Consider the following 22,095-nt stretch of genomic DNA (forward strand, 5'->3'; position numbering starts at 1 on the left):
GGGGGGGGGCTGCCCTCCTGTGCGGTGTGTGCAGTGTGCATGTGAGCAAGTGGCGAGACGAAGGCAACGCGCACACAAGCCGCACGCGCAAGCGACGGGCGCTGGTCCGCCCAGCGAGCGCTGGCTCGTCCCAGCGAGCGATGCTTGCTGCGTGCCTTGCGTGGCATGTTCGACACTTGTGCTACGACCATCGCAGTGGCAGGCCATGGGCGCTGCACTCGTGCACGCGGCCCATGGGCGCTGCTACTACAAGGCTTCGATGAAGCATGGGCGCAAGCCTGTTGCTTTGTCTTATCCCGTTGGTTCGTTTTAATTTTTCGGTTGAAAACGATTTTAATTAAATTAAATTTCGTATTTTAATTTTTTCTCGGAATTTAATTTTGATTTATTTAATTATTATAAATTTATTTATACTAATTATTTTACTAAAATTAAAACCTTGATAAAATTTAAATTAATTAATTTTAATCAACTGAAAATAAAATAAATGGATTTAAAAAATATTTTATATGAGCTTTAAATTTTAATTAAATTTGTAAATTTCCGGTTGGACTAGGAAATACATTTTTATGTTTAAAAATTATAAAGCATGTAAATTTCTTGGTTTTAGTGGGAGCTTCTAGTCATTAAACTCTTGATTAGGTCTACATTCCTTTAAGGTAAAAACAACTCGATTAGAACTAATAAGGATCGGATTAAATTATATGTAGATTATTGGAAGCCTTAATTAGTTGTTCCAAATGTTTATGTGATGCATAATATGTTCTACTAACTTGCTATGTGGGCCATTCATTGATAAATGAATGGGTGAATGGTATACTGTAAATGTACTGATTTTCAGGTTATGGAAAGTGACTAGTATGCCCCAAATAGGATAGAAAATATGGTATGAGTACCAATAATTTGAATGTAAAATTGGTCTAATGAACCAAAGTTTTTAATTTTAAATATGGTCTGCGTACCATCAAATAGTTGTAATTAGTTTCAATTATAGCTTATCCTATTTGAAGAAAATGACGCCTCCCATGGTGAAATTCAAGACGGAGTTTGAAGTTGAAGCTTCAAGATGAAGTCGGGCCATACTAGATCACATTTATATCTTATGCATGCTTTAAGTTATTTTTTGCTTTAAATATGTCTTAATTATGCATGAGATTGTGGCTTGATTATGTTGCATGATTAATGATTTTAGTTCACTTAAAATCCAACCAATATAGTAAGAGCCTTAAGTTACAAACTTTAAAAATTGAGTTAAAAGGTGCCATGCCAAAATAACACTTACTTAGATAACCTTTACATCAATCTTAGTTATAGTTTTCCGCCATAAAGGGGTAAGGTACACAAATAATTGTGAGTACATGTTAGTTTTGGTGAAAGTCAAAGATATAAGTAAGGAGTCCTTTTATGTTGTGGCAAATGAGATAGGTTTACTTAATAAGTTCTTAGACGTACCTATCAACCAAGAGTAGTTTCTAGACTATTAGCAAAGGCTTTGCTTACCTAAAATATTTTAGAATTAAGTCTAAATACATAATGTGCTTAATTATTCAATGATTTAAGGATCTTGGATTCATTTTATTCACACCTGCCGGACAGGGTCACTCTGGCAGCCCTCAATCGTTGGATTGATGCCAACAAGGATGTAAAATGTCTAATGCTTGCAACCATGAGTGCAGATCTACAGAAAACGTTAATCAACTCAGATGCTTTCACAATCATCAGTGAGTTAAAGAACATGTTCCAAGATCTTGCTCGAGTCGAAAGATTCTAGACTCATAGACGAATTCTTGACACCAAGCTCAAGAAGGGCGAGCCCGCAAGTCCACATGTTCTCAAAATGATTCGACTCCTTGAGAATGTGAGTCGGCTAGATCAGCAGGTCTCTCAGGAATTGGCTGTAGACACCATCCTCCATTCTCTTCATAGCGGGTATAATTTGTTCAAGCTGAACTACAGTATGAATAGTCTGGACAAAATGCTCACTGAGCTTCACGGTATGCTGAAGACCGCTGAAAAGACGCTCAAAAGTGATAAGCAAGATGTGTTTATGGTGCGAGGGGGCAAGTTCAAGAAATCTGGTAAGAAGAGGAATGCTAAGAAAGGTGGCAAGAAGACCAGCCCAACTAAGCAAGCTGGCGGCACCAAGTCTGAAAAGAAGAAGGTGAGCCAACCCGCTTCTGAATCTGAATGCTTCTACTGCAAGAAGAAGGGGCATTGGAAGAGAGATTGCTTGAAGCTTAAGGAAGATCAGAAGAACGGAACGGTCGTTCCATCTTCGGGTATTATCGTTATAGACTGTATACTTGCTAATTCAACTTCTTCGGTATTAGATACAAGTTTTGGCTCACACTTATGTTTCAATTCACAGGGACTAAGAAGAAGTAGAAGATTAAGCAAGGGTTAAGTCGACCTACGAGTGGGAAATGGAGCAAGGATTGCTGCAATAGTTGTAGGAACTTATTATTTGTCCTTGCCCTCTGGGCTAGTTTTGGAACTGGAAGAATGTTTTCATGTTCCAAGTCTTACTAAAAACATCATTTCTGTTTCTTGCTTAGATGCTAAGGGATTTTCCTTTTTAATAAAAGACAATAGTTGCTCGTTTTATTTTAAAGAGATGTTTTATGTATCTGCTAGATTAGTCAATGGACTTTATTTACTAGATCACCACAAACAAGTTTATAACATAAATACCAAATTCAAAAAAACCAAAAAGAATGATTCAGATGCCACCTATCTGTGGCATTGTAGATTAGGCGATATTAACATGAAGCGCATGGAAAGACTTCAAAATGAAGGAATTCTAGAACCATTTGACTTAGAGGATTATGGTAAGTGCGAATCATGCTTACTTGGCACAATGACAAAGCAACCTTTCTCTAAAGTTGGAGTAAGAGCAACTAAACTATTGGGTTTAATCCATACAGATGTATGTGGACCAATGAGTTCAAATGCTAGAGGTGGTTTCAGCTACTTTATCACTTTCACTGATGACTTCAGTAGATATGGTTATGTCTACCTAAAGAAGCATAAGTCTGAATCCTTTGACAAATTCAAGGAATTTCAGAGTGAAGTAGAGAATCAGTTAGGCAAGAAGATTAAGGCACTTCGGTCTGATAGAGGCGGTGAATATCTGAGCTATGAATTTGATGACCATCTGAAAGAATGTGGAATTCTATCAGAATTGACTCCTCCTAGAACACCTCAATGGAATGGTGTGTCAGAATGGAGGAACATAACCTTGCTAGACATGGTTAGATCAATGATGGGTCAGGCCAAACTTCCAATAGAGTTTTGGGGACATGCACTAAACACAACTGCACTCACACTAAATAGAGCTCCGTCTAAAGCTGTCGAAAAGACTCCATATGAGTTATGGTTGGGAAAGCCTCCAAATGTGTCTTTTCTTAAGATTTGGGGTTGTGAAGTATACGTCAAACGATTAATTTCAGACAAACTTCAACCAAAATCTGACAAATGTATCCTTGTGGCTATCCAAAGGAAACAAAGGGGTATTACTTCTACAATACATCTGAGAACAAGGTATTTGTTGCTCGAGATGGTATCTTTATGGAAAGAGATCACATTTCCAAAATGACAAGTGGGAGAAAAGTTGACCTCGAAGAAATTCGAGTCGAACGACAAACTCTAGAGAATGCTCAAGATGACATTAAACTCAGAGATCTTTAGAAGTATCCAGTGAGAATCAAGAACCATCTAAAAATGTAACCCCGCGTAGATCGCAAAGATATAGGTCTCAACCGGAAAGATACTTAGGTATTTTGACGAATGAGACCCATGAAGTTCTATTGCTAGAAAGTGATGAACCTGCGACTTACAAACAAGCTATGAGGAGTCCTAGCTCCAAGCAATAGCAACGAAGCCATGGAATCTGAATTAGACTCCATGTCTGAAAACCAAGTTTGGGATTTGGTCGATTTGCCAGATGGCTACCAAGCCATAGGAAGCAAATGGGTTTTCAAACTGATAAAGGACAAGGATGGGAAACTTGAAGTTTTCAAAGCTAGATTGGTGCAAAAGGTTACAAGCAAGTCCACGGTGTGGATTACGATGAAACCTTTTCACCAGTTGCAATGCTAAAGTCTATACGGATAATGTTAGCAATCGCTGCACATTAGGATTACGAAATATAGCTGATGGATGTCAAAGCTGCTTTCTTAAACGGTGTTTTAACAGAAACTGTGTTAATGACACAACTTGAGGGTTTTGGGGATCCAAAGAATGCTAAAAAGGTATGCAAGCTTAAGAAATCCATTTATGGATTGAAGCAAGCATCAAGGAGCTGGAATATACGTTTTGATGAAGCAATCAGTGACTTTGGCTTCGTCAAGAACGCAGACGAATCTTGTGTATACAAGAAGGTCAGTGGGAGAAAAATTTCTTTTCTAGTATTATATGTCGACGACATATTACTTATCGGAAATGACATTCCTATGTTGAACTTTGTCAAGATTTGGCTTGGGAAATGTTTTTCGATGAAGGATCTAGGAGAAGCATAGTACATACTGGGCATCAAGATTTACAGAGATAGATCTAAAAGGATGATTGGACCTAGTCAAAGCACTTATATCAATAAGGTGTTTGAAAGGTTCAACAAGGCAGACTCCAAGCGAGGCTACCTACCCGTGTCTCATGGAATGACTCTAAGCAAGACCCAGTGCCCAAAAACACTAGATGAGCATAGACGAATGAGTGGGATTCCTTATGCATCATTGATTGGTTCAATAATGTATGCTATGATATGTACACGCCTGGATGTTGCGTATGCACTCAGTGCTACGAGCAGACACCAGTCATACCCAGGAGAGGCACATTGGAATGCTGCCAAGAATATTCTGAAGTACCTGAAAAGGCACAAAGATGACTTCCTGGTCTATGGTGGAGATGATGAATTAATTGTATAAGGCTATACGGACGCAAGTTTCCAAACCGACAAGGATGATTTCAGATCACAGTCTGGGTTTGTCTTCTGCCTCAACGGAGGTGCAGTAAGCTAGAAAAGTGCTAAGCAAAGCACCATTGCGGATTCTACAACTGAAGCGGAGTACAGTGCTGCACATGAAGCAGCGAAGGAAGCTATTTGGCTAAGGAATTTCATAGGAGAACTTGGTGTAGTCCCCTCCATTAAAGGACCAATAGCTCTATATTGTGACAATAACAGAGCTTGCACAGGCAAAAGAGCCTAGACACCACCAGAGAGTCAAGCATATACTTCGTAGATTTCACCTTCTACGAGAGTTCGTTGAAAGAAAAGAAGTCGAGATAAGCAAGATTGGAACTGACGACAACATCTCAGATCCATTAACTAAACCTCTGCCGCAAGCGAAGCACAACTCGCACACTGCAGCTATGGGAATCAAGCATGTTGGAGAATGGCTTTGATGTCCTTAATTAATGTTTTAAAGTTTTAGAGTTTAATACTTTGTAAAACGTTTTGGTTAACCATTCATATGAATGAATAGAATTCATTTTCCATTTAATTTGTGTTTTATTAAATGGTGAGTCCCTTCAATTTGACGATATATTCAAGGTAGACTGTCAGGACCAGTCGTGTGACTAAGAAATGTCTATCAAGTGAACTTGAATGTCAAAAGTTGAAAATGGCCCCTGGTCGTAAGTTTTCTATAAAGGTGGACGCATAGAAAACGCTAGACGACTAGAATGCAAGATGACTAGTAGTTATATTTCTTGAACTATATGGACATGGAAATGTCGCAATCATTTGCATAGATACTTACTTGAGAAGATTAGTATCAGAAAGACCTATGAAACTTTACTGTAAGAGATGAAAATCTGTCATAAGTAAATTTCATTAGATTATTAGACACTAATCCTCAATACCTGAGTGATTTGAGATTACTTGTTTGAGAATTGGTTAATTTGACGTTGTCAACCGTCGCACCGTAAAAGGAGGCTATAACGGCAACGCTCAGGTAATCACCTATCAAACGAAGTCTAACCTCAAGATCACAAGATTGGGATTGTCCTCCCATAAACCGGGATGAGATGCTGAAAGTTGTACAAGGCCATTCGGAGAGCTAGAAACTGTAAAATGCATGGCCTTGCTCCTATGAATCATAGGCTATGATTATCTGTTTATTTGATCAGTTGAACTCTGAAATCGAGAAATACCTCTTAACATAATAAGGATGACTACTCTTACCTTATGTTCATGAGCAAGCATCAAGCGACAAAGGAATTAGGAAATGCACACTTGTCCCTTGTCAGGGACAAATGGGAGACTGAAGGAAATAATGCCCTTGGTCCAAGTATGCATTAAATACTAAGTCTAATAAATGCGGTTCAGTATTAATTAATTATGCAAGTTAATATTTCAGTGAGATCAAGTGAGCTGAATTCCTAGCTAGGGGTCGCTTCAGTTCGAGTGGAATTAATAATATTAATTAATCCACAGCTTACTCTTGACTGAACCCGTAGGGTCACACAAATAGTACGTGAACGGATCAAGTATTTAAGCGAATTAAATACTCCATTTATGAATATTGGATCTCGGTTCCAGTGGGAGCTGAAATCATCAAAAGGAAAAATATGAATACTCCGGAAACGATGATATTGCCGGAAACGAAAATATGGATCTTAACGGAAATATAATTATTATCCAAGCCGTAAATGTTGCCGGAAACCGAAACATGGTACTTATCGGAAAATATTATTGAAAATGGAAATATTGCCGGAATAGGAAATATTGCCGGAAACGGAAATATTGCCGGAATCGCAAATATTATCGGAATCGGAAATAAATTCCGGAATCGGAAATATTAAATATTTGTTCGAATTGGAAATAAATTCCGGAATCGGAAATATTAAATATTGTTCGAATCGGAAATGAATTCCGAAATCGGAAAACGTATACGAAGTGCGACGTACGAAACGATCGTCGGACGAGCTTGCTAGACGCAAGGCCCAGCACGAAGCCAGGCCCGCGCTTAGCGAAGCCCGCGCGCACAGCAGCAGCGAGCAGGCCCAGCCGCACCAAGCAAGGAAGGCCCAACCGAGCAACGAACAAGGCCATGCCCAGTCGAGCAAGCGAGCAAGGCCAGAAGCAGCGCCCAAAGCTGGACCGCGTGATGCCAGCACTACTTGGGCCGAGCCGCGCACAACGCGCCCTTCGTGGGATGCGTGTGTGTGTGTGCTTGTGCGATGCTAAGAATCCTTGGTTGTTTAGGATTGCTTGATTAATTGTTTTCCTAAATCCACAAGAATTAGTTGTTTGATTAAACACTAAATTCTAATAGATTAATTTAACTAGAATTCTAATCGAATTTGTAAATTGAATCCTAGTGGAAATCTAAGTCCGATATTTCCTCCCTATAAATAGGTGATACATAATCACAATTTATACATCACAATCAACAAGTATTCATATAGTTTAAGTTCAAGTACGAATTTAATAAATTTCCTAAATATATAATTAAGCTTTCGAATAAACATAAAACCTTAGATAATATTATAGTTAGTTAAATCTAAGGCGGATCCGAACGTGTTGTGGACTATCTACGGAGGGGCTACATTTGGAGTCCTAAACTTGTTCTTGTTCGGTTCGGGAGCTGCTAGGGAAGGCACGCATCACATGTATGTATCCTAAATTATGCTAATTGACTATGTGGCAATTAATTTGTATTCCTGGTGTAACACCCTAATAATTCCTTGCTTTTATAAAACCATTTTCCAACTTAAAATAAAGGAATTACTAAAGTATTACCGCCACCGTGATAACGGTTAAGGCTATTACCAGAATTACGCAGCGAAATTTAATGTCAACTAACTTTTCAAAACATAAATAATTAAATTATCGAGGCCTCCTAAAAATTGGAACCATGACGGCCCAAAAACCAAAGTATAAAAAGTTCAACGAATTCAAACATAATTAAAGTATAATAAAATAGTTCAAAGTACGAAAGCATGCAACTCTCTCAATCATCCCAAGCCACGTGATTTTGATCTACCAACCTGCTATATTATTTTACTCCCCATCAATGCAAGTGCAAATGATAGATCATCATAGGGTCATTAAGGCAAAGGCCATGACAAAAAACACAAAGCACGTAGTCAGCAAACGCTGAGTACTTACAAGAATAGAGTGAAACAAAACTAAAACATGCATCACTTACTAAGTACTAATCAACATGCAAAAGCCATTTCATAATTAATAAACAAATCATGAATACAAGACTCGACTCTCGACTCGACTCTTGACTCACAATTTAATTAGAATAAGCTTCGAACGCGCCAAAGAAATATTCCATAAAGGAAAGGTGATGGGAGCCAACCATACACCAAATAATAAATAATAAAATCGGGCCATACCGAGTGTCGGGACATACCGACGGAATTCCTGCGCATAATATAAATGAAACAACGTCTTGTATCATTAGTAGGAGATCAAGCTTTCCGGCAAGTCTCCCCCCATTGTTCATACTCAAGGTACATACGTTCCAAGAGTTTTGAAGCTTGTTCTGGTTACACTTTACGTTTATTAATATTTTATTAAAGGTGAACTCAAGACTCAACAACATACACACATACAATTAATAAACAACAACCAAAACAATCTTATTTTAATGCTTTAGGACTTGTGATCGACAAAGCAAGACACTTGTGAAATTACTACCAGGTTCCTCCTCACAAAATTGAGATTCCACATCATGCCCATTAACATGAGGGTTGTGCCCTTGCATGACAAATCCTAATTCATTTCATATAATATTCCCAACTGAACCCTACATGTGCGGTGTCTTACGTGAGTAAACCCTTCACATGTGGTAAAATAAATAGTATAACGAGGCACGAATAATTGGCTCAAAGTATGCTAGACATCCTGTACAATAGCATAATAATAAATAATTCATCCCTTTCATGTGAAACAAACCATACATGCATAAATATTGAACAACATGATTGACAATGAAATCCATACTCATAATAATCCCAACATGCTTGTTCAACAAATAATCCAATAAATCCAACATCACAATTCACATGATCGTTCCCAAAATAAACATGAATCCACATAATATAATTCACATCTACAACAATTATGTAATTCTCTTGAAAAATGGTGTGGTCGCCCTAGACTCGTACGTACCTTCAATACCTAAGCGTAGGGGCCACTTTGCAATACGAGCACTCACTTAGAAATCACCTCCTATCACCAAAATAATGAAACTTAAATTATTTCCATGTTCATTAAATTTCCAGAAACTTTATAAAATCTTAAACCTTATTTAAACTTTAGAATTCAACCGTTCTTCAATAAAATAATCGTCTCAATTTGAAAAACCAATCCCTAGTATAAAACATACTTTTTCCGCCTTTAAAATCAATAAAAATCAACACTTTAAGCCTTATATAAATCTGAAAATATAATTGATTATCAAAATTAAAATCATCACCTAATTATGCTAATCAATTGACTCATTAGGTCTAGGTTAAAACCCTAACTTGAAAATCCCAATAAAACCAATTTAACATCATAAAAATCAATTCTTTATTAAATAAACAAATCTGAAAATTCATGCTTTAATAATAAAAACAAGCCTAATGAATCACAACATATAAATCCTCAAAGCACGGTGTTCATAACCGATTCCCAGCATTTTAATTATTCAAAACAATAATAATAATAATATAATTTAAAATACGGAATTTAAATAGAATAGGCAAGGAAGAAGAGAATTATACCATTCCGGCCTATAGCACGGAACAACCACGAATATAATGTGATTGGGCGAAAAGAATTGAACAACGAACGAACAAGCAACAACGACAACACACAACACACTACCCGAGTGCGTGTGCGCAGCGACGAAGGGACGAAGGCAGTAGGGGGTGCGCGCAGCAGTGCTGGGCGAGAGGGCAGGGGCGCGCGCGCGCTGGGGCGCGAGGGTGAGCAGCAAGGCAGAGCGACAAGAGAGTGTGGGAGAGAGGCGTGCGCGTGTGGCTGGTGTAGACACCTACTTTTGTCCCCATTCCCGAAAGGGAAGGTTCGATGATGAGAACATAAAATCTCCACTTGGCAACGCATCTCCTATAAAATAACGAATCTCAATCACCCTTTTAATTTCAACCAAAACTGCTATTTATAGAAACCTGCTAAAAATAGTGACTTCCATAATAGGTAGTTGTTAAAAGTGGCAAGTCATAAAAGATAGAAACCTATCACATTTAGGTGTTGCACTCCAACATAAATCCTAAAAGAGATAGAATTTGCAAGAGGAATCCTATTCCTAGTATAATTCGAAAATAAGAGTTACGTATTGATTAAAATCCTAACGAACCTAGAGTTTGTAACGGGCCCAGACGCATTCCGTCATAAAGTTAATACGCACTAAAAGACTCGGATAAGTCTCAAACACTCCGGATTCTAAGAGTCCAAATCTGACAAAGAACTCGGCCCAAACATCATTTTCAACGCCCAGCCCTGGGCGCTGAAATTGCCTGGATCCCATTTTCAACGCCCAAAGCTGGGCGCCGAAATCTTTAACGCCCAGCCCTGGGCGCTGAAATTACCTGGGTACGTGTTCTCTCCTAATTCTTCTTGGATTAGTGCTCTAAAATTCTATCTTTCCACGAACTCTTCCCTATAAATACAACCCCAAATTCGACGTGAAAAGAACAACATACAATTCATATTCTGAGTATTGACTCTAACCCCTAAGCCTAAGCCTCACGCTGCGAAATTGATCACGCGTTCTGTCGCAATCGATCCAAAAATCGAACATAATGTATCTTGTCCCGTAGTTTGAGATTCGTTAAATAAAAGGAGAAATAGCAAAGTCAAAGTGGTTAGTTTTCTGAGAACCGTGACGCACCTCTCAAGGGTGCGTCGTAATGTGCCCCTTCGCATGATTTAATTGCTTTCCTCGCCCTTTTATGAACAGTTAAACTAATCAAATCTGATCGTTCTATGACGCATAATAAAGATAATATGTTGGGAAATTGGATTATCATGCTAGGTCCCTTAAAACAATCTAAATCAGATAATCGCGATCGATCTAGTATTATATGTTGCATATTGTTAAAATCAACTCAGATTAGTTTAATAGTTAACGCATGTCCCTTCAATTATTTATGCTGAGCTAGTAAAATATCCTGCCTCTGGAGTTATCCAAGAACGAGTACTCCTCTCGATAGTTACAGTGCCCCGAACCCTCAATCTCTACCTTGCGGGTGTATGTTGAGAGATCCCCACACCAGGGATCACAAGGGAACCTACGGCCGTCGTGGTCAAACATAATTGCACTCCCTTTATGTCACGATAACCGGGTTTTCTCAGTTTTTCTCATTGTCGTTAAAAACTGAATGGCGACTCCTATATTACTAGTCAATTGGGTGTAAACTCATAGGAAATCCAATTACACTTGATTTGACAAAAAGAAACGTCCCACCCACGAGGGACGAGGTCACGCATTAGCCTCGTGCTTTTTCGACCCCCTCACAGTGGCGACTCCGCTGGGGATAGTGAAGGAAATACTCGTGCTTGTAGGTAATCAAAATAGCCGAAGGGTGAAACGATCCTACCCCGCGTTTATTTCCCCATCAAGTTGGGACGACCTGAAAATCAGCATATTAATGTGAACGGGCAGAACCGCATAACGAATCTTGGCTCCCTCAGGGAGTTTGGACTAAGGATACCCATCGCCAACCGGGGGGTGCATACGCTTCGAAAGTTGTCCACTCGGCACTTTCGCTAGTAGTACACCTGTCCCAAACCCAATCGCTCGCCCATTAGGTCCCTCTCATTGGTGCATGCCCCCTTGGCTTACATCGTGATTGGCCTCTTGGGCGAAATTCGTCTGTTGAAGGCACTACCTCGACCGGGGCATGTGTTGGATCTGCGATAGAAGCGGTACCAAGCCAGGCGCAAATACTACCCATAGAAGCCTATCATAAACTACATGACATATTATTATTTCCTCATGATGTAATGTTATTTATGTGTAGCGAAATATGTGATTGTGTGTGACAAACAATGCTAGAAAACCAACGCCTTAAAAATTGCCCAAACATTCGTAAACCAATTGGCCAAAGAGTTATACCAAAATACGTGTTCCGCAAACCCGAACGATCGCCACAAAAGTAAGCAACGCTCGGGATGGCCCGTAACGAATCCCACAACGCTGCACAACGCGTATAGGACGTTATTAGGCAAGCACGCAAAATTAAGTCGCATATACAAAAATATATACGCGAAAAGAATACAAGTACCAGTCAGGGACGCATTTTCAGCGCCTCTGGCTGGGCGCCGACTATTCTCACGCCCACCGTTGGGCGCTGAAGTTGCTGCCTGGCCTTTTGGTCAGGCACAACAGCCTCGGTGCCCGCGCATAAAAAAAATACGTAGCAGTAAAAGAAAATTCGTGAAAATTGCTGCGAGGGCGTATGAAAAAGGCACTCGATTCTAAAAACGACTTATAAAAAATAAATAACTCTTTGTGTCGTTGTTAGGCCTCCTACGACGACGTTCGGCACCAAAACCGAGCATGTTAATAACCTTGGATGTCACATGGGAAAAGTATTCAAAAAATGATGTTCAAATGAAAAATAAGTAAATCCGAGTCTAGACTAGGCTATGCCAAAGTACAATCTAAATCCTAAGTCTTAGTTGTCTTATCCATAGAATCGGTCCTAATGCTTGGTGTCGTTCTGCAAGTTAAAAGGTTAAACCATATTGAGTCTCCCTTCCTAACATTTAAATCAATAAGCACCCATATGTAATTGTCATCCCTTGCTAAGAATCTACGGCCTCAATACACTCTCTCACTAATAAAAAGAATATATTACAGTATTTGCAAAATGGAAAAAGTCACATTCTGAAAATCATTCCCCCACAGTCGCACAACCCCCAAAGTGAACCTAAGGTGTCAATACCATTGGCAAGAAAAAATTAATGACCTCAAGGCTTATGATCACATTGGGTCACGACCATCATAGTCCTCTCGAGCCACTCGCTCCTTGAAATGCTCCTAAGTACGGACTAAAAGATTTTCCATGAATGCAACATGACGAACCATGAAAATACCCAAATCGGCATGCCATAAGGCTACCATCGGGGTAAAGCAATACACACTAAGAGGGAAGCCGCACTAATGATTCTAGTCTTGCAAAAATAAAAATTCGATCTCCCCAACTAACTACCTTGCCAACATTAAGCAAAATGGCGCATGACGAATGAACACCCAAGGGTTAAAATCTAAAGTGTCAACCAACGAAAGTTATGGTCCAATTAGCCTAAGTCTGAAGGTTGCTTGGTCAAGTATTATAGGCTTACGCCACGTCATTATTTTGAGTCTAGTCCACCTCCTTGTATTCATACAGGGGTTGTAATCAGAAAAATTAATGAAAGTTCGAGTCTAAATCACAACTTCCAATTAAATCCCGAAAACTGGAATCTGAAAAGAAGAAAAAAAAAAATATTTTCGATGTAATTCTTTCGTTAAATTTCAATAAAGTAAAAACAACATTTTGAATCTACGCTATTTGCACATTTTAAGAAACGACTAAATACGCTTGCAAAGTAAGACAATTTAGAGGTCCACCCTAGGCCAACAAAAATTAAAGGTCCACCCTAGGCCTACTAAAATTAAAGGTCCACTATAGGCCTACCAAACGAGGCTCATTCAGTCTCGCCTCGTGACTCAAAGACCACAACCATCTACCTTTTATCCTAAATAAAAAGGGGGGGAAATCCCGAGCGAAAAAGAGAAAAAGAGAAAAAGAAAAGGGAAAGCGAAAAGAGCGAGCCATGAAATACTTAGCCCGTACCTCCCAAAGTGCAAAGAAAGAAAAAAGAGAAAGAGAAAAGGGAGAGCGAAAAGAGCGAGCCATGGAATACTTATCCCGTACCTCCCAAAGTGCAACATTTACCCAAGTAAACGAAGGAAAAGAATTGAGTCAACCAATCCAAATCATAAAATTCTACGATGTCTACCCTTTCCAATCGTTATGCTCTTAGACGCCTTCGCTATGGGGTCCCTGTTCAGCTCATTTAACCCATCCATGTTCTCATTGCCATAACCCAAGAAACCAATACCTCTACTCTTGTTTTTGAACTTGTTATCAACTGCAAACCACGTACGGCCATTGACACGTGCGTCATACTCATTATTACACCACCGTTAGCATAATGACCATATAACTTGTTTGAATACATCCTGTTGATATACCCTTGAGCCGTCCCCATGCTACTCATTGGCCTTGGTTGATGTAAACTCATGACACTAGCTCGAGGCTGCAAATTGTGAGTCCTAGCAAATATAATCCTAATGCTTGACCAATACCTATACAAATTATCCTATCTCATTCAACCCATCTTTCAAACCGTCTTGAGTCACGAATAAAAAAAAAGAAGACAAATGAAAAGTACAAAAAATGTAAATAATACAAAAGAAACTTTTCAAAGCGCCTTTAAAAGTTCGTTTAAAAAGAAAAAGAAGCATTTAGCGCACCAAAAAAAAAGATCCGCCCAGAAATCCTTTTCAGCGCCCACTGCTGGGCGCCGAAATCATTAACGCCCCAGCCTGGGCGCTGAATCTCTCTGCTCGCCAAATTTTGTCCAGAAGAGCTCGTCATTTTATCCGCACATGCACGGAAAAATAACGAACACTTGGAGGGGTACAACACGTATTCAGATATACGTACCACCAAAAAATACATGTACTCAAAAAAAATATAAAACAAATTTTTGGCTTACGGCAAGGCAGCAGATTAAAATAATAATAAACTTCACTTATTCCACCGTTTCAAATAATATGTTTCCACCTCAGAACGTACTTGTTTAAAATCGGCATTCTAAGAAACCATTTTCTAGGCTAAGAACTACGCAAGACCTGGTTCCAAATTAAATCTATTTAAGGCGGATACGTAGGCAATCCATGATTCGGTCCAACCAATTTGCAAAAATGTTAGAGCCTATAGAATAACAAGAATAAGAAATATAGTCCCTTATTGAAATTTAATTACTTGCAACCCAAGTCGAAACAAAAATTTAAGTCAAAGGAAGAATCCAAGTCATCAAGATGCCAAAACGAGCACACATCGAAAAATAATAAGGGCACGTACCCTTGCCAGAAGGAGCACTCACACTCCTAGGCACTTAGCCAAAACTCAAAAGACCGCTTTGCCTCAATTGAATGGGGGCTAGCGCAAGCGTCCATGACCTCTAAAGTACTCGACTTGACCCTCCCTAAAGCAAAGTAAATCACTTAAAGACCTTCTTTCACCACTAGACACAGTCATAATCGCCAACAAGTAGAAAAGGCAGTAAGCTTGCAATAAAGAGGATTGTCCTACGACATCACCCCATCGTTCCTTCGAACTCAGGGCACCCATTCATGGTAATTCAAATGCTTGCAAATCCCTTTGAAAAAAAATCAGATATTGTCAATAGGACTTGGCACTTAACCAAGGCTCACCCTACTCAGACATATACGGGCATCTAAAAATCGAAATCTGAAAGCATTATTAGTGAGAAGACATAATAACAAATGGGGGCTAAAGATTGAAATAAAAGAGCTAGGGAAAGAACTAAGTATACCTTGATCTTTTGTGCAGACATACACCAAGTAAATCTAAGTCAATTTGAAAACGGTTTATATCCCCGCAATTCTGGAAAAGATGGCCCTAAATGCCTAAAGCATATGCCAAACGGGCACAAGTATATCTTGACGCCTACACCCTGGCTTCCAGCAAATCATTAGACAACATTCCAAAAGTCGTAACAGTATTTTGAATCACTCATGTAATCCTGTACGAAACCTTCTATAAGTCAACTTACTTAGGACACCTCGGATTGTACACAGTAGGACTCGGATTTCAAATAATTTTCAAAGACTTCTTCGAACGTAATAAAGTGTCGTTGGTTTAAGCTAAGTATGCGTTTATCTCGATGTTGCAAGTGAGTCAAAAGATTTCTAAATATGATTATGGGTGAAAAAAAAAAAAAAAGAAGAGGCACCTAGCTTTTGGTCAAGGCACACTTCAACATGTGACTACCTTGACCATAGGCAATGTCGCACAATACGACATTTACAAGAGAAGTAGCAAATCACTACTCGAACGTACCTCGCACTAAACGAGTCTGGTTCAAACTATTCATGATCCATGTCACCATGAATGCATAAAAACGTATGCCAAGCATTATAGCACCAAGCCAATCCCGTAGCTACAATTGGGGGCTTGAGAAAGACACTCTAAAAATGCTCGAAATGACGATTTTATCGTAAATTCTCGACGCTAATGCTATACTTACGTCATAGGGGCACAATCCTAAAGTATTAATCATGTAAAACGAACCTTAGAATGGCTACAACCCCTCCCAAATTCTAAGCACCACTTAGAATATATAAAGTCACCCCACTAACAAGGGTAACTGAAAATCGCGAGTCACCAAAACTCCGATCAAACTACTGCACATAACGCTCGCCCTACAAGCGTCCGTTACACACTCTACGTCGTTCCAAAGCAAAAGCGAAAGAAAAATCAAGGATAAAAAACTGTCAAATCCTGCCCAAAAATCATTTTCAACGCCCAGAGCTGGGCGCCGATATCTTTAATGTCCCAGCCTGGGCGCTGATTCTCTCGGCTTGCCAAATTTGCCCAGGTATAAAAACAAGAAAAAAACATCCATGAATCCTCGCATCGAACGAAGTAATAAGCCGTGCACACCCACGCAGAACGTGCTACACTTGTTCGAGCACCTGAACGAGGCGTGATGAAGTACTCCAATGCAAAAAATAATAATGATATCCCAACACCCGGAGAAATGTTCTAATACATGCGGTTAGGCCACACAAGCCTACGTCGCACCATAAGTTCAACCATCCCACGGTACAAGTCTAAAAAAAAGAGAGTAAGGCATATTGCACTAATGCGGGCACGACCAAAGAGCATGAGTAAAAGAGGCAAAGACTACTTATCGCCCAAATTCAAAATGCAAGCCACACGACTTCTACATTAAGGATTAAAGGTAGCAAAATATTGCCTACCACGGCAGGGATAGCTCGCACCTACACGAGCGGAACCCCTAGGCATCTTTCTCGAAAGAACCTACAAAAATCGTACGCGAAAAAGAAGCATCCGAACATGCATACTTGAGGGCTCCAAGCTACGAAACAACCGTAGCAAAATAAAAAATCTCAAAGCAAATGTTTGAACGATCGAAAGGGCACGATGCTCGAGCCAACTTCATGAACGGGCGTGACCCCTATCAAGCTTCTAAGCAAACTATTCAAAATCATTCATTGCTAAAAAAAAAATGAAAAAAATGATTCAAGCAAACTGATTAATGGACCGCACACAACGTCCATTCTATGAACGCTCGTTCGCACATACATATCATCATTCACAAACGCGTTCAAAAGGAAAAATATATACAAGAGCGATCAAAGTCTTACGCCTCAAGGTATGTTCCTCGGGCCATATAGACTCGCCCAACTATTGCAATAAATGCACGCCTTAAGAGCGACAGTTCCTTTAAATAAGCGCCCCAAAGCGACAAACACCGTAGTCCACCAATTCGGCTACGGCTTCTCGAGAAATCATCACGATCACTCAGCTTATTGTGGTCTCTAATAAAATTCTACGTTCCAAATATAAAGAAAAAAAAAAGAGAAGAGAATACGTAGAATCTCCAAGTGAAATCAACGAACGAACAAGAGGCCAACTGTGTCATCAAGAAACTCGCCAGAAATCATTTTCAGCGCCCGGCGCTGGGCGCCGAAATCTTTAACGCCCACGCCCGGGCGCCGAAAATGATCCTAGACCCAAAAAGGCCCCTGACTTCTATAGGGCCCTGCCGTATCCATTTGTGAGGGGGTCGAAAAAGCACGAGGCTAATGCGTGACCTCGTCCCTCGTGGGTGTGACGATTCTTTTTATTCAATCAAGTGTAATTGGATTTCCTGTGAGTTTACACCCAATTGACTAGTAATATAGGAGTCGCCATTCAGTTTTTAACGACAATGAGAAAAACTGACAAAATCCGGTTATCGTGACATAAAGGGAGTGCAATTATGTTTGACCACGACGGCCGTAGGTTCCCTTGTGATCCCTGGTGTGGGGTATCAACATACACTCGCAAGGTAGAGATTGAGGGTTCGGGGGACTGTAACTACCGAGAGGAGTACTCGCTCGTCGATAACTCCAGAGGCAGGATATCCTTACTAGCTCAGCATAAATAATTGAAGAACATGCGTTAACTATTAAACTAACCTGAGTTGATTTTAGCAATATGCAACATATAATACTAGATCGATCGCGATTATCTGATTTAGATTGCATTAAGGGACCTAGCATAATAATCCAATTTCCCAAAATATTATATTGATTAAGCGTGATAGAACAATCAGATTTAGTTAGTTTTAACAGTTCATAAAAAGGGCGAGGAAAGCAATTAAATCATAGAAAAGGGACACATTACGACGCACCCTTGAGAGGTGCGTCACGGTTCTCAGAAAACTAACCACTTTGACTTTGCTATTTCTCCTTTTTATTTAACGAATCTCAATTTATGGGACAGGATACGTTCTGTTCGATTTATGGATCGATTGCGACAGAACACGTGAACAATTTCGCAGCGTGAGGCTTAGGCTAAGTGTTGGAGTCAATACTCAGAATATGAATTGTGTGTTGTGATTTCACGTCGAACTTGGGCTATGTTTATAGAAAAGAGTTTGTGGAAAGATAGAATTGCAGAGCTCTAATCCACAAAGAATTAGGAAAAAACACGTACCCAGGTAATTCCAGCGCCCAGGCCTGGGCACCGAAGATTTCGGCGCCCAGAGCCAGGCGTTGAAAATAGGGTCTCGGCTGTTTTCTTAGTCAGATTCGGATTCCTGAAATCCGTAGTGTTTGAGACTTAATCGAGTCTTTTGGTGCATATCAATTTCATGACGGAATGCGTCTGGGCCCGTTAAGAACTCTAGGCTCGTTAGGATTTTAATTAATACGTAACTCTAATTTACGAATCATATTAGGAATAGGATTCTCGCAGTTTTCTATCTCATTTAGGATTTATGTTGGAGTGCAACACCTAATTCTGACAGGTTTCTATCTATGACTTGCCACTTTTAGAAGCTACCTCTTACGGCAGTTACTATTTTTAGCAGGTTTCCATAAATAGCAGGTTTCTATGAATAGCAGGTTTCGGGTGAAACGAGAAGGGTGTTTGAGATTCGTTATTTTTATAGGAGATGCGTTGTCAAGTGGAGATTTATGTTTTCATCATCGAACCTTCCCTTTCGGGAATGGGGACAAAAGTAGGTGTCTACACCATTCGAATAAAAAATTGCCGATTTCTTTACTGAAAGTCGCACCTCACGGCTTTGTTAAGAGTAGCACACCACTTCAAAGATCGCTCGCACTTACGAGCACGATCCCAAACACAATCAAGGACATTACAAAGTGCGTATCCCCAAAGAACCTCTTTGACAAGAACTGACCGTCAAACACGAGTGCTTGGGGGCTCGAAAGAAAATATACATTTCAAAAGAGAGTATGCGAGGTTAAAACAATATTCCCAGACCACGCTGTACGAAGTCCCATGTTTGGATAATCTCAAAGAAAAAACGGATTTCGACCTAAGAGTAAAGGTCGCCGTTGATACTTGTACATGGTCCTTTGATCAAAAACCAAGTGGTGGCAAAATCGAGCCGTAAAAACTAACTCAAAACCATGAAGGAAGATGACCACAAAACAATGGTCCGTCTAAGCATGTTGTCAACCCACATTCAGGTTACAACTAAATCCGAGCATCCCTCGAAAGAATTCTCTCTTACAAGAATGAATAAAAGAAATTCTCAAAAGAAATCACGATAGGGAGTTGCCCACCTCAATCGGGCAAGATCGCGCCACGAACCACGCGAGTTCCACATCAAAAAAAAAAAACAAACGAATTCAGGGACGTCCACCCTCAGCGGAAAAGGCTCAGCCACCTTCAGCGGGCGGGGTCTGCGTCACTAGCCGCGCAGGTCCTTAGTTTTTGAAAAATAAACTCTTCAAATTCAAAATAGGCTCGCCATCTTTAGCCGGCGGGGTCTACGTCACAAACCGCGTAGGTCCTTATTTTCAAAAAAAACAAACGAACTTCAAAACAGACTCGTCCACTTCTATCGGACGGGGTGTCCACCCTTAGCAGACAGGCTCGCCATCTTTAGCCGGCGGGGTCTACGTCACAAACCGCGTAGGTCCTTATTTAAAAAAAAAAAAAAAACAAACTTCAAAACAGATTCGTCCACTTCTTTCGGACGGGGCGTCCACCCTTAGCGGACAGGCTCGCCATCTTTAGCCGACGGGGTCTGCGCCACGAACCGCGCAGGTCCTTAGTCGCTGCAGCGATAACTTTTCTGGTTTTCCCTTTTCCAAAAAATTAAAGGATTGGTTTTCTGTTTTTTTTCCAAAAAAGAGCAATGTGCTGGATTTTCCTTCGTTTTACGTCCTATAAAAACAAGAGGGTTTTCTCGTTTAGTTAACCCTGAAAATGAGAATCTTTAAAAACATTTTTACCTCGTGATTGGGCTTGGCCAGGCCCAATTACACTTTATAGCTTTGATTTCGACACTACTACAAAAATAGGCAAAGAGATCTTCAATAAAAGACCCTTTAGTCGAGATGACGGGTCTCTTTAATATAAGAGATCTAATTTTAAAGTTAACAGGTCTCTAATGAAACTAAGGTCCCATCATTTTTCCGCTGAAAATAGAATGAGAGAAACCAGAGATCCGTTATTTGATTTAACGGGTCTCTTTTATGTCAAAGGGCCCACCATTCATTTTCGAAAAATAAAGAGAAATAAACTAAAGACCCGTTAAAAACAACAGGTCGCTTCCATTAAATGGGCCCATGTACATACAAATGCGGAAAAGGGAAAGACCCTTATTTGTGTTACCGGGTCTCTTTCCCAACTATTTTTCATTAAAAAAAACCTCTCTCTTCTCTCCATCTCTCTTCCTCTCCCAATTTCCCCACCGCCCCTCTCAATCAGAGAAACAAGAGAGTGAACTCGTCGATGTAGGCTCTTCAGTACTGGATAAACTCAAAGATCTGTACCTGAAGAAGTTATGGCATCAACCTTCTCGAGCTACAAAAGTTCATTGCTCTCATAAGTTCCAGGTTGGTAATTTTTTAGATTCAATCATTGATTTTTGTTATTCTTTTTGTTTATTTCGTGTGAACATTTTGTTGATTTTTCCGCATTTGTGTTGCTTTTTTCTTATATGTTCTGTATTTCGCGGAATTTAGGGTTTGTTTTACCACCTCCGCCGCCGCCCAACACCGCCCTACCCAGGTAATCCACCTCCTTTGTCGCCGCCATACCGATTTGTCCACTCTCGTTAATAATACTCAATCGACAATTAAGGTTGTAGAAGACTAATTCAGAGTCTACTCTCACCGCCTCTCACCGCCTCCAAGGAAGCTCAGGTATCCCGATCTCATCTCTTTAATATAATGTTTTAATTTTTTTTACATTTTTTTGTAGAAATGTTAATTAGGGTTCGAATTTGGTTTTGTTTGTTTTGATTTGACATGATCTATGTGTTTAGATTGCTTAAATTGATGCTCTTAGGACAATTTTCACTATTTGTGAAATCCTTTGGATCTTTTTGGATCAAACTGGTAACTTTTGGCATATTTTACTGGAATTCGGTAAATTTCAGAATAATCAAGGTACTAAAGGTGTTCCTTTGTTTGTTACGATTTTCTCATTTTGAAGAAATTTGGAATGTAGACATTGAATTAGGATATTATGCTTTGGATATTTGTAGATGTTAATAGACTAAGGCATTGAAGGCTTCAGTTTGTAATTTTCTCAATTAGGTTTAAATGGACTTTTAGAAATCTTGAGTTATTTGGTTTTCTATGACAGTAGAACCCAGATATGCGCTAGTACTTCCTTATTGATGACATTAACATTCTTGACGTAGGATGTACTCAAGGGTAAATGCTGGATTGAAATTTTGAATTTTGGTTGTATTTTTGGGGTTGAGTTAGCCTGAAACTGTGATCTACAGTTAGGTGAAGGTGAATGTATGATGAAATTAAGCTCTTGAGTCTTGAGGAT

The 22,095-nt window shown here is 39.7% G+C and overlaps 1 protein-coding gene across 1 annotated transcript; it reads left to right on the forward strand.

Moving 5' to 3' along the window:
• The first annotated feature begins 20,688 nt into the window (after window positions 1-20,688).
• LOC130463276 (uncharacterized) lies at window positions 20,689-22,030 on the forward strand. The gene is made up of 4 exons (XM_056832363.1): window positions 20,689-21,146; window positions 21,276-21,321; window positions 21,394-21,455; window positions 21,959-22,030. Exons 1-4 carry the CDS (start codon window positions 20,877-20,879, stop codon window positions 22,028-22,030), a joined length of 450 nt encoding a protein of 149 aa, XP_056688341.1. The 5' UTR covers window positions 20,689-20,876.
• The last annotated feature ends 65 nt before the right edge of the window (window positions 22,031-22,095 follow it).

Source organism: Spinacia oleracea, chromosome 6, assembly GCF_020520425.1.
Source record: "Spinacia oleracea cultivar Varoflay chromosome 6, BTI_SOV_V1, whole genome shotgun sequence".
Lineage (NCBI taxonomy): Eukaryota > Viridiplantae > Streptophyta > Magnoliopsida > Caryophyllales > Amaranthaceae > Spinacia > Spinacia oleracea.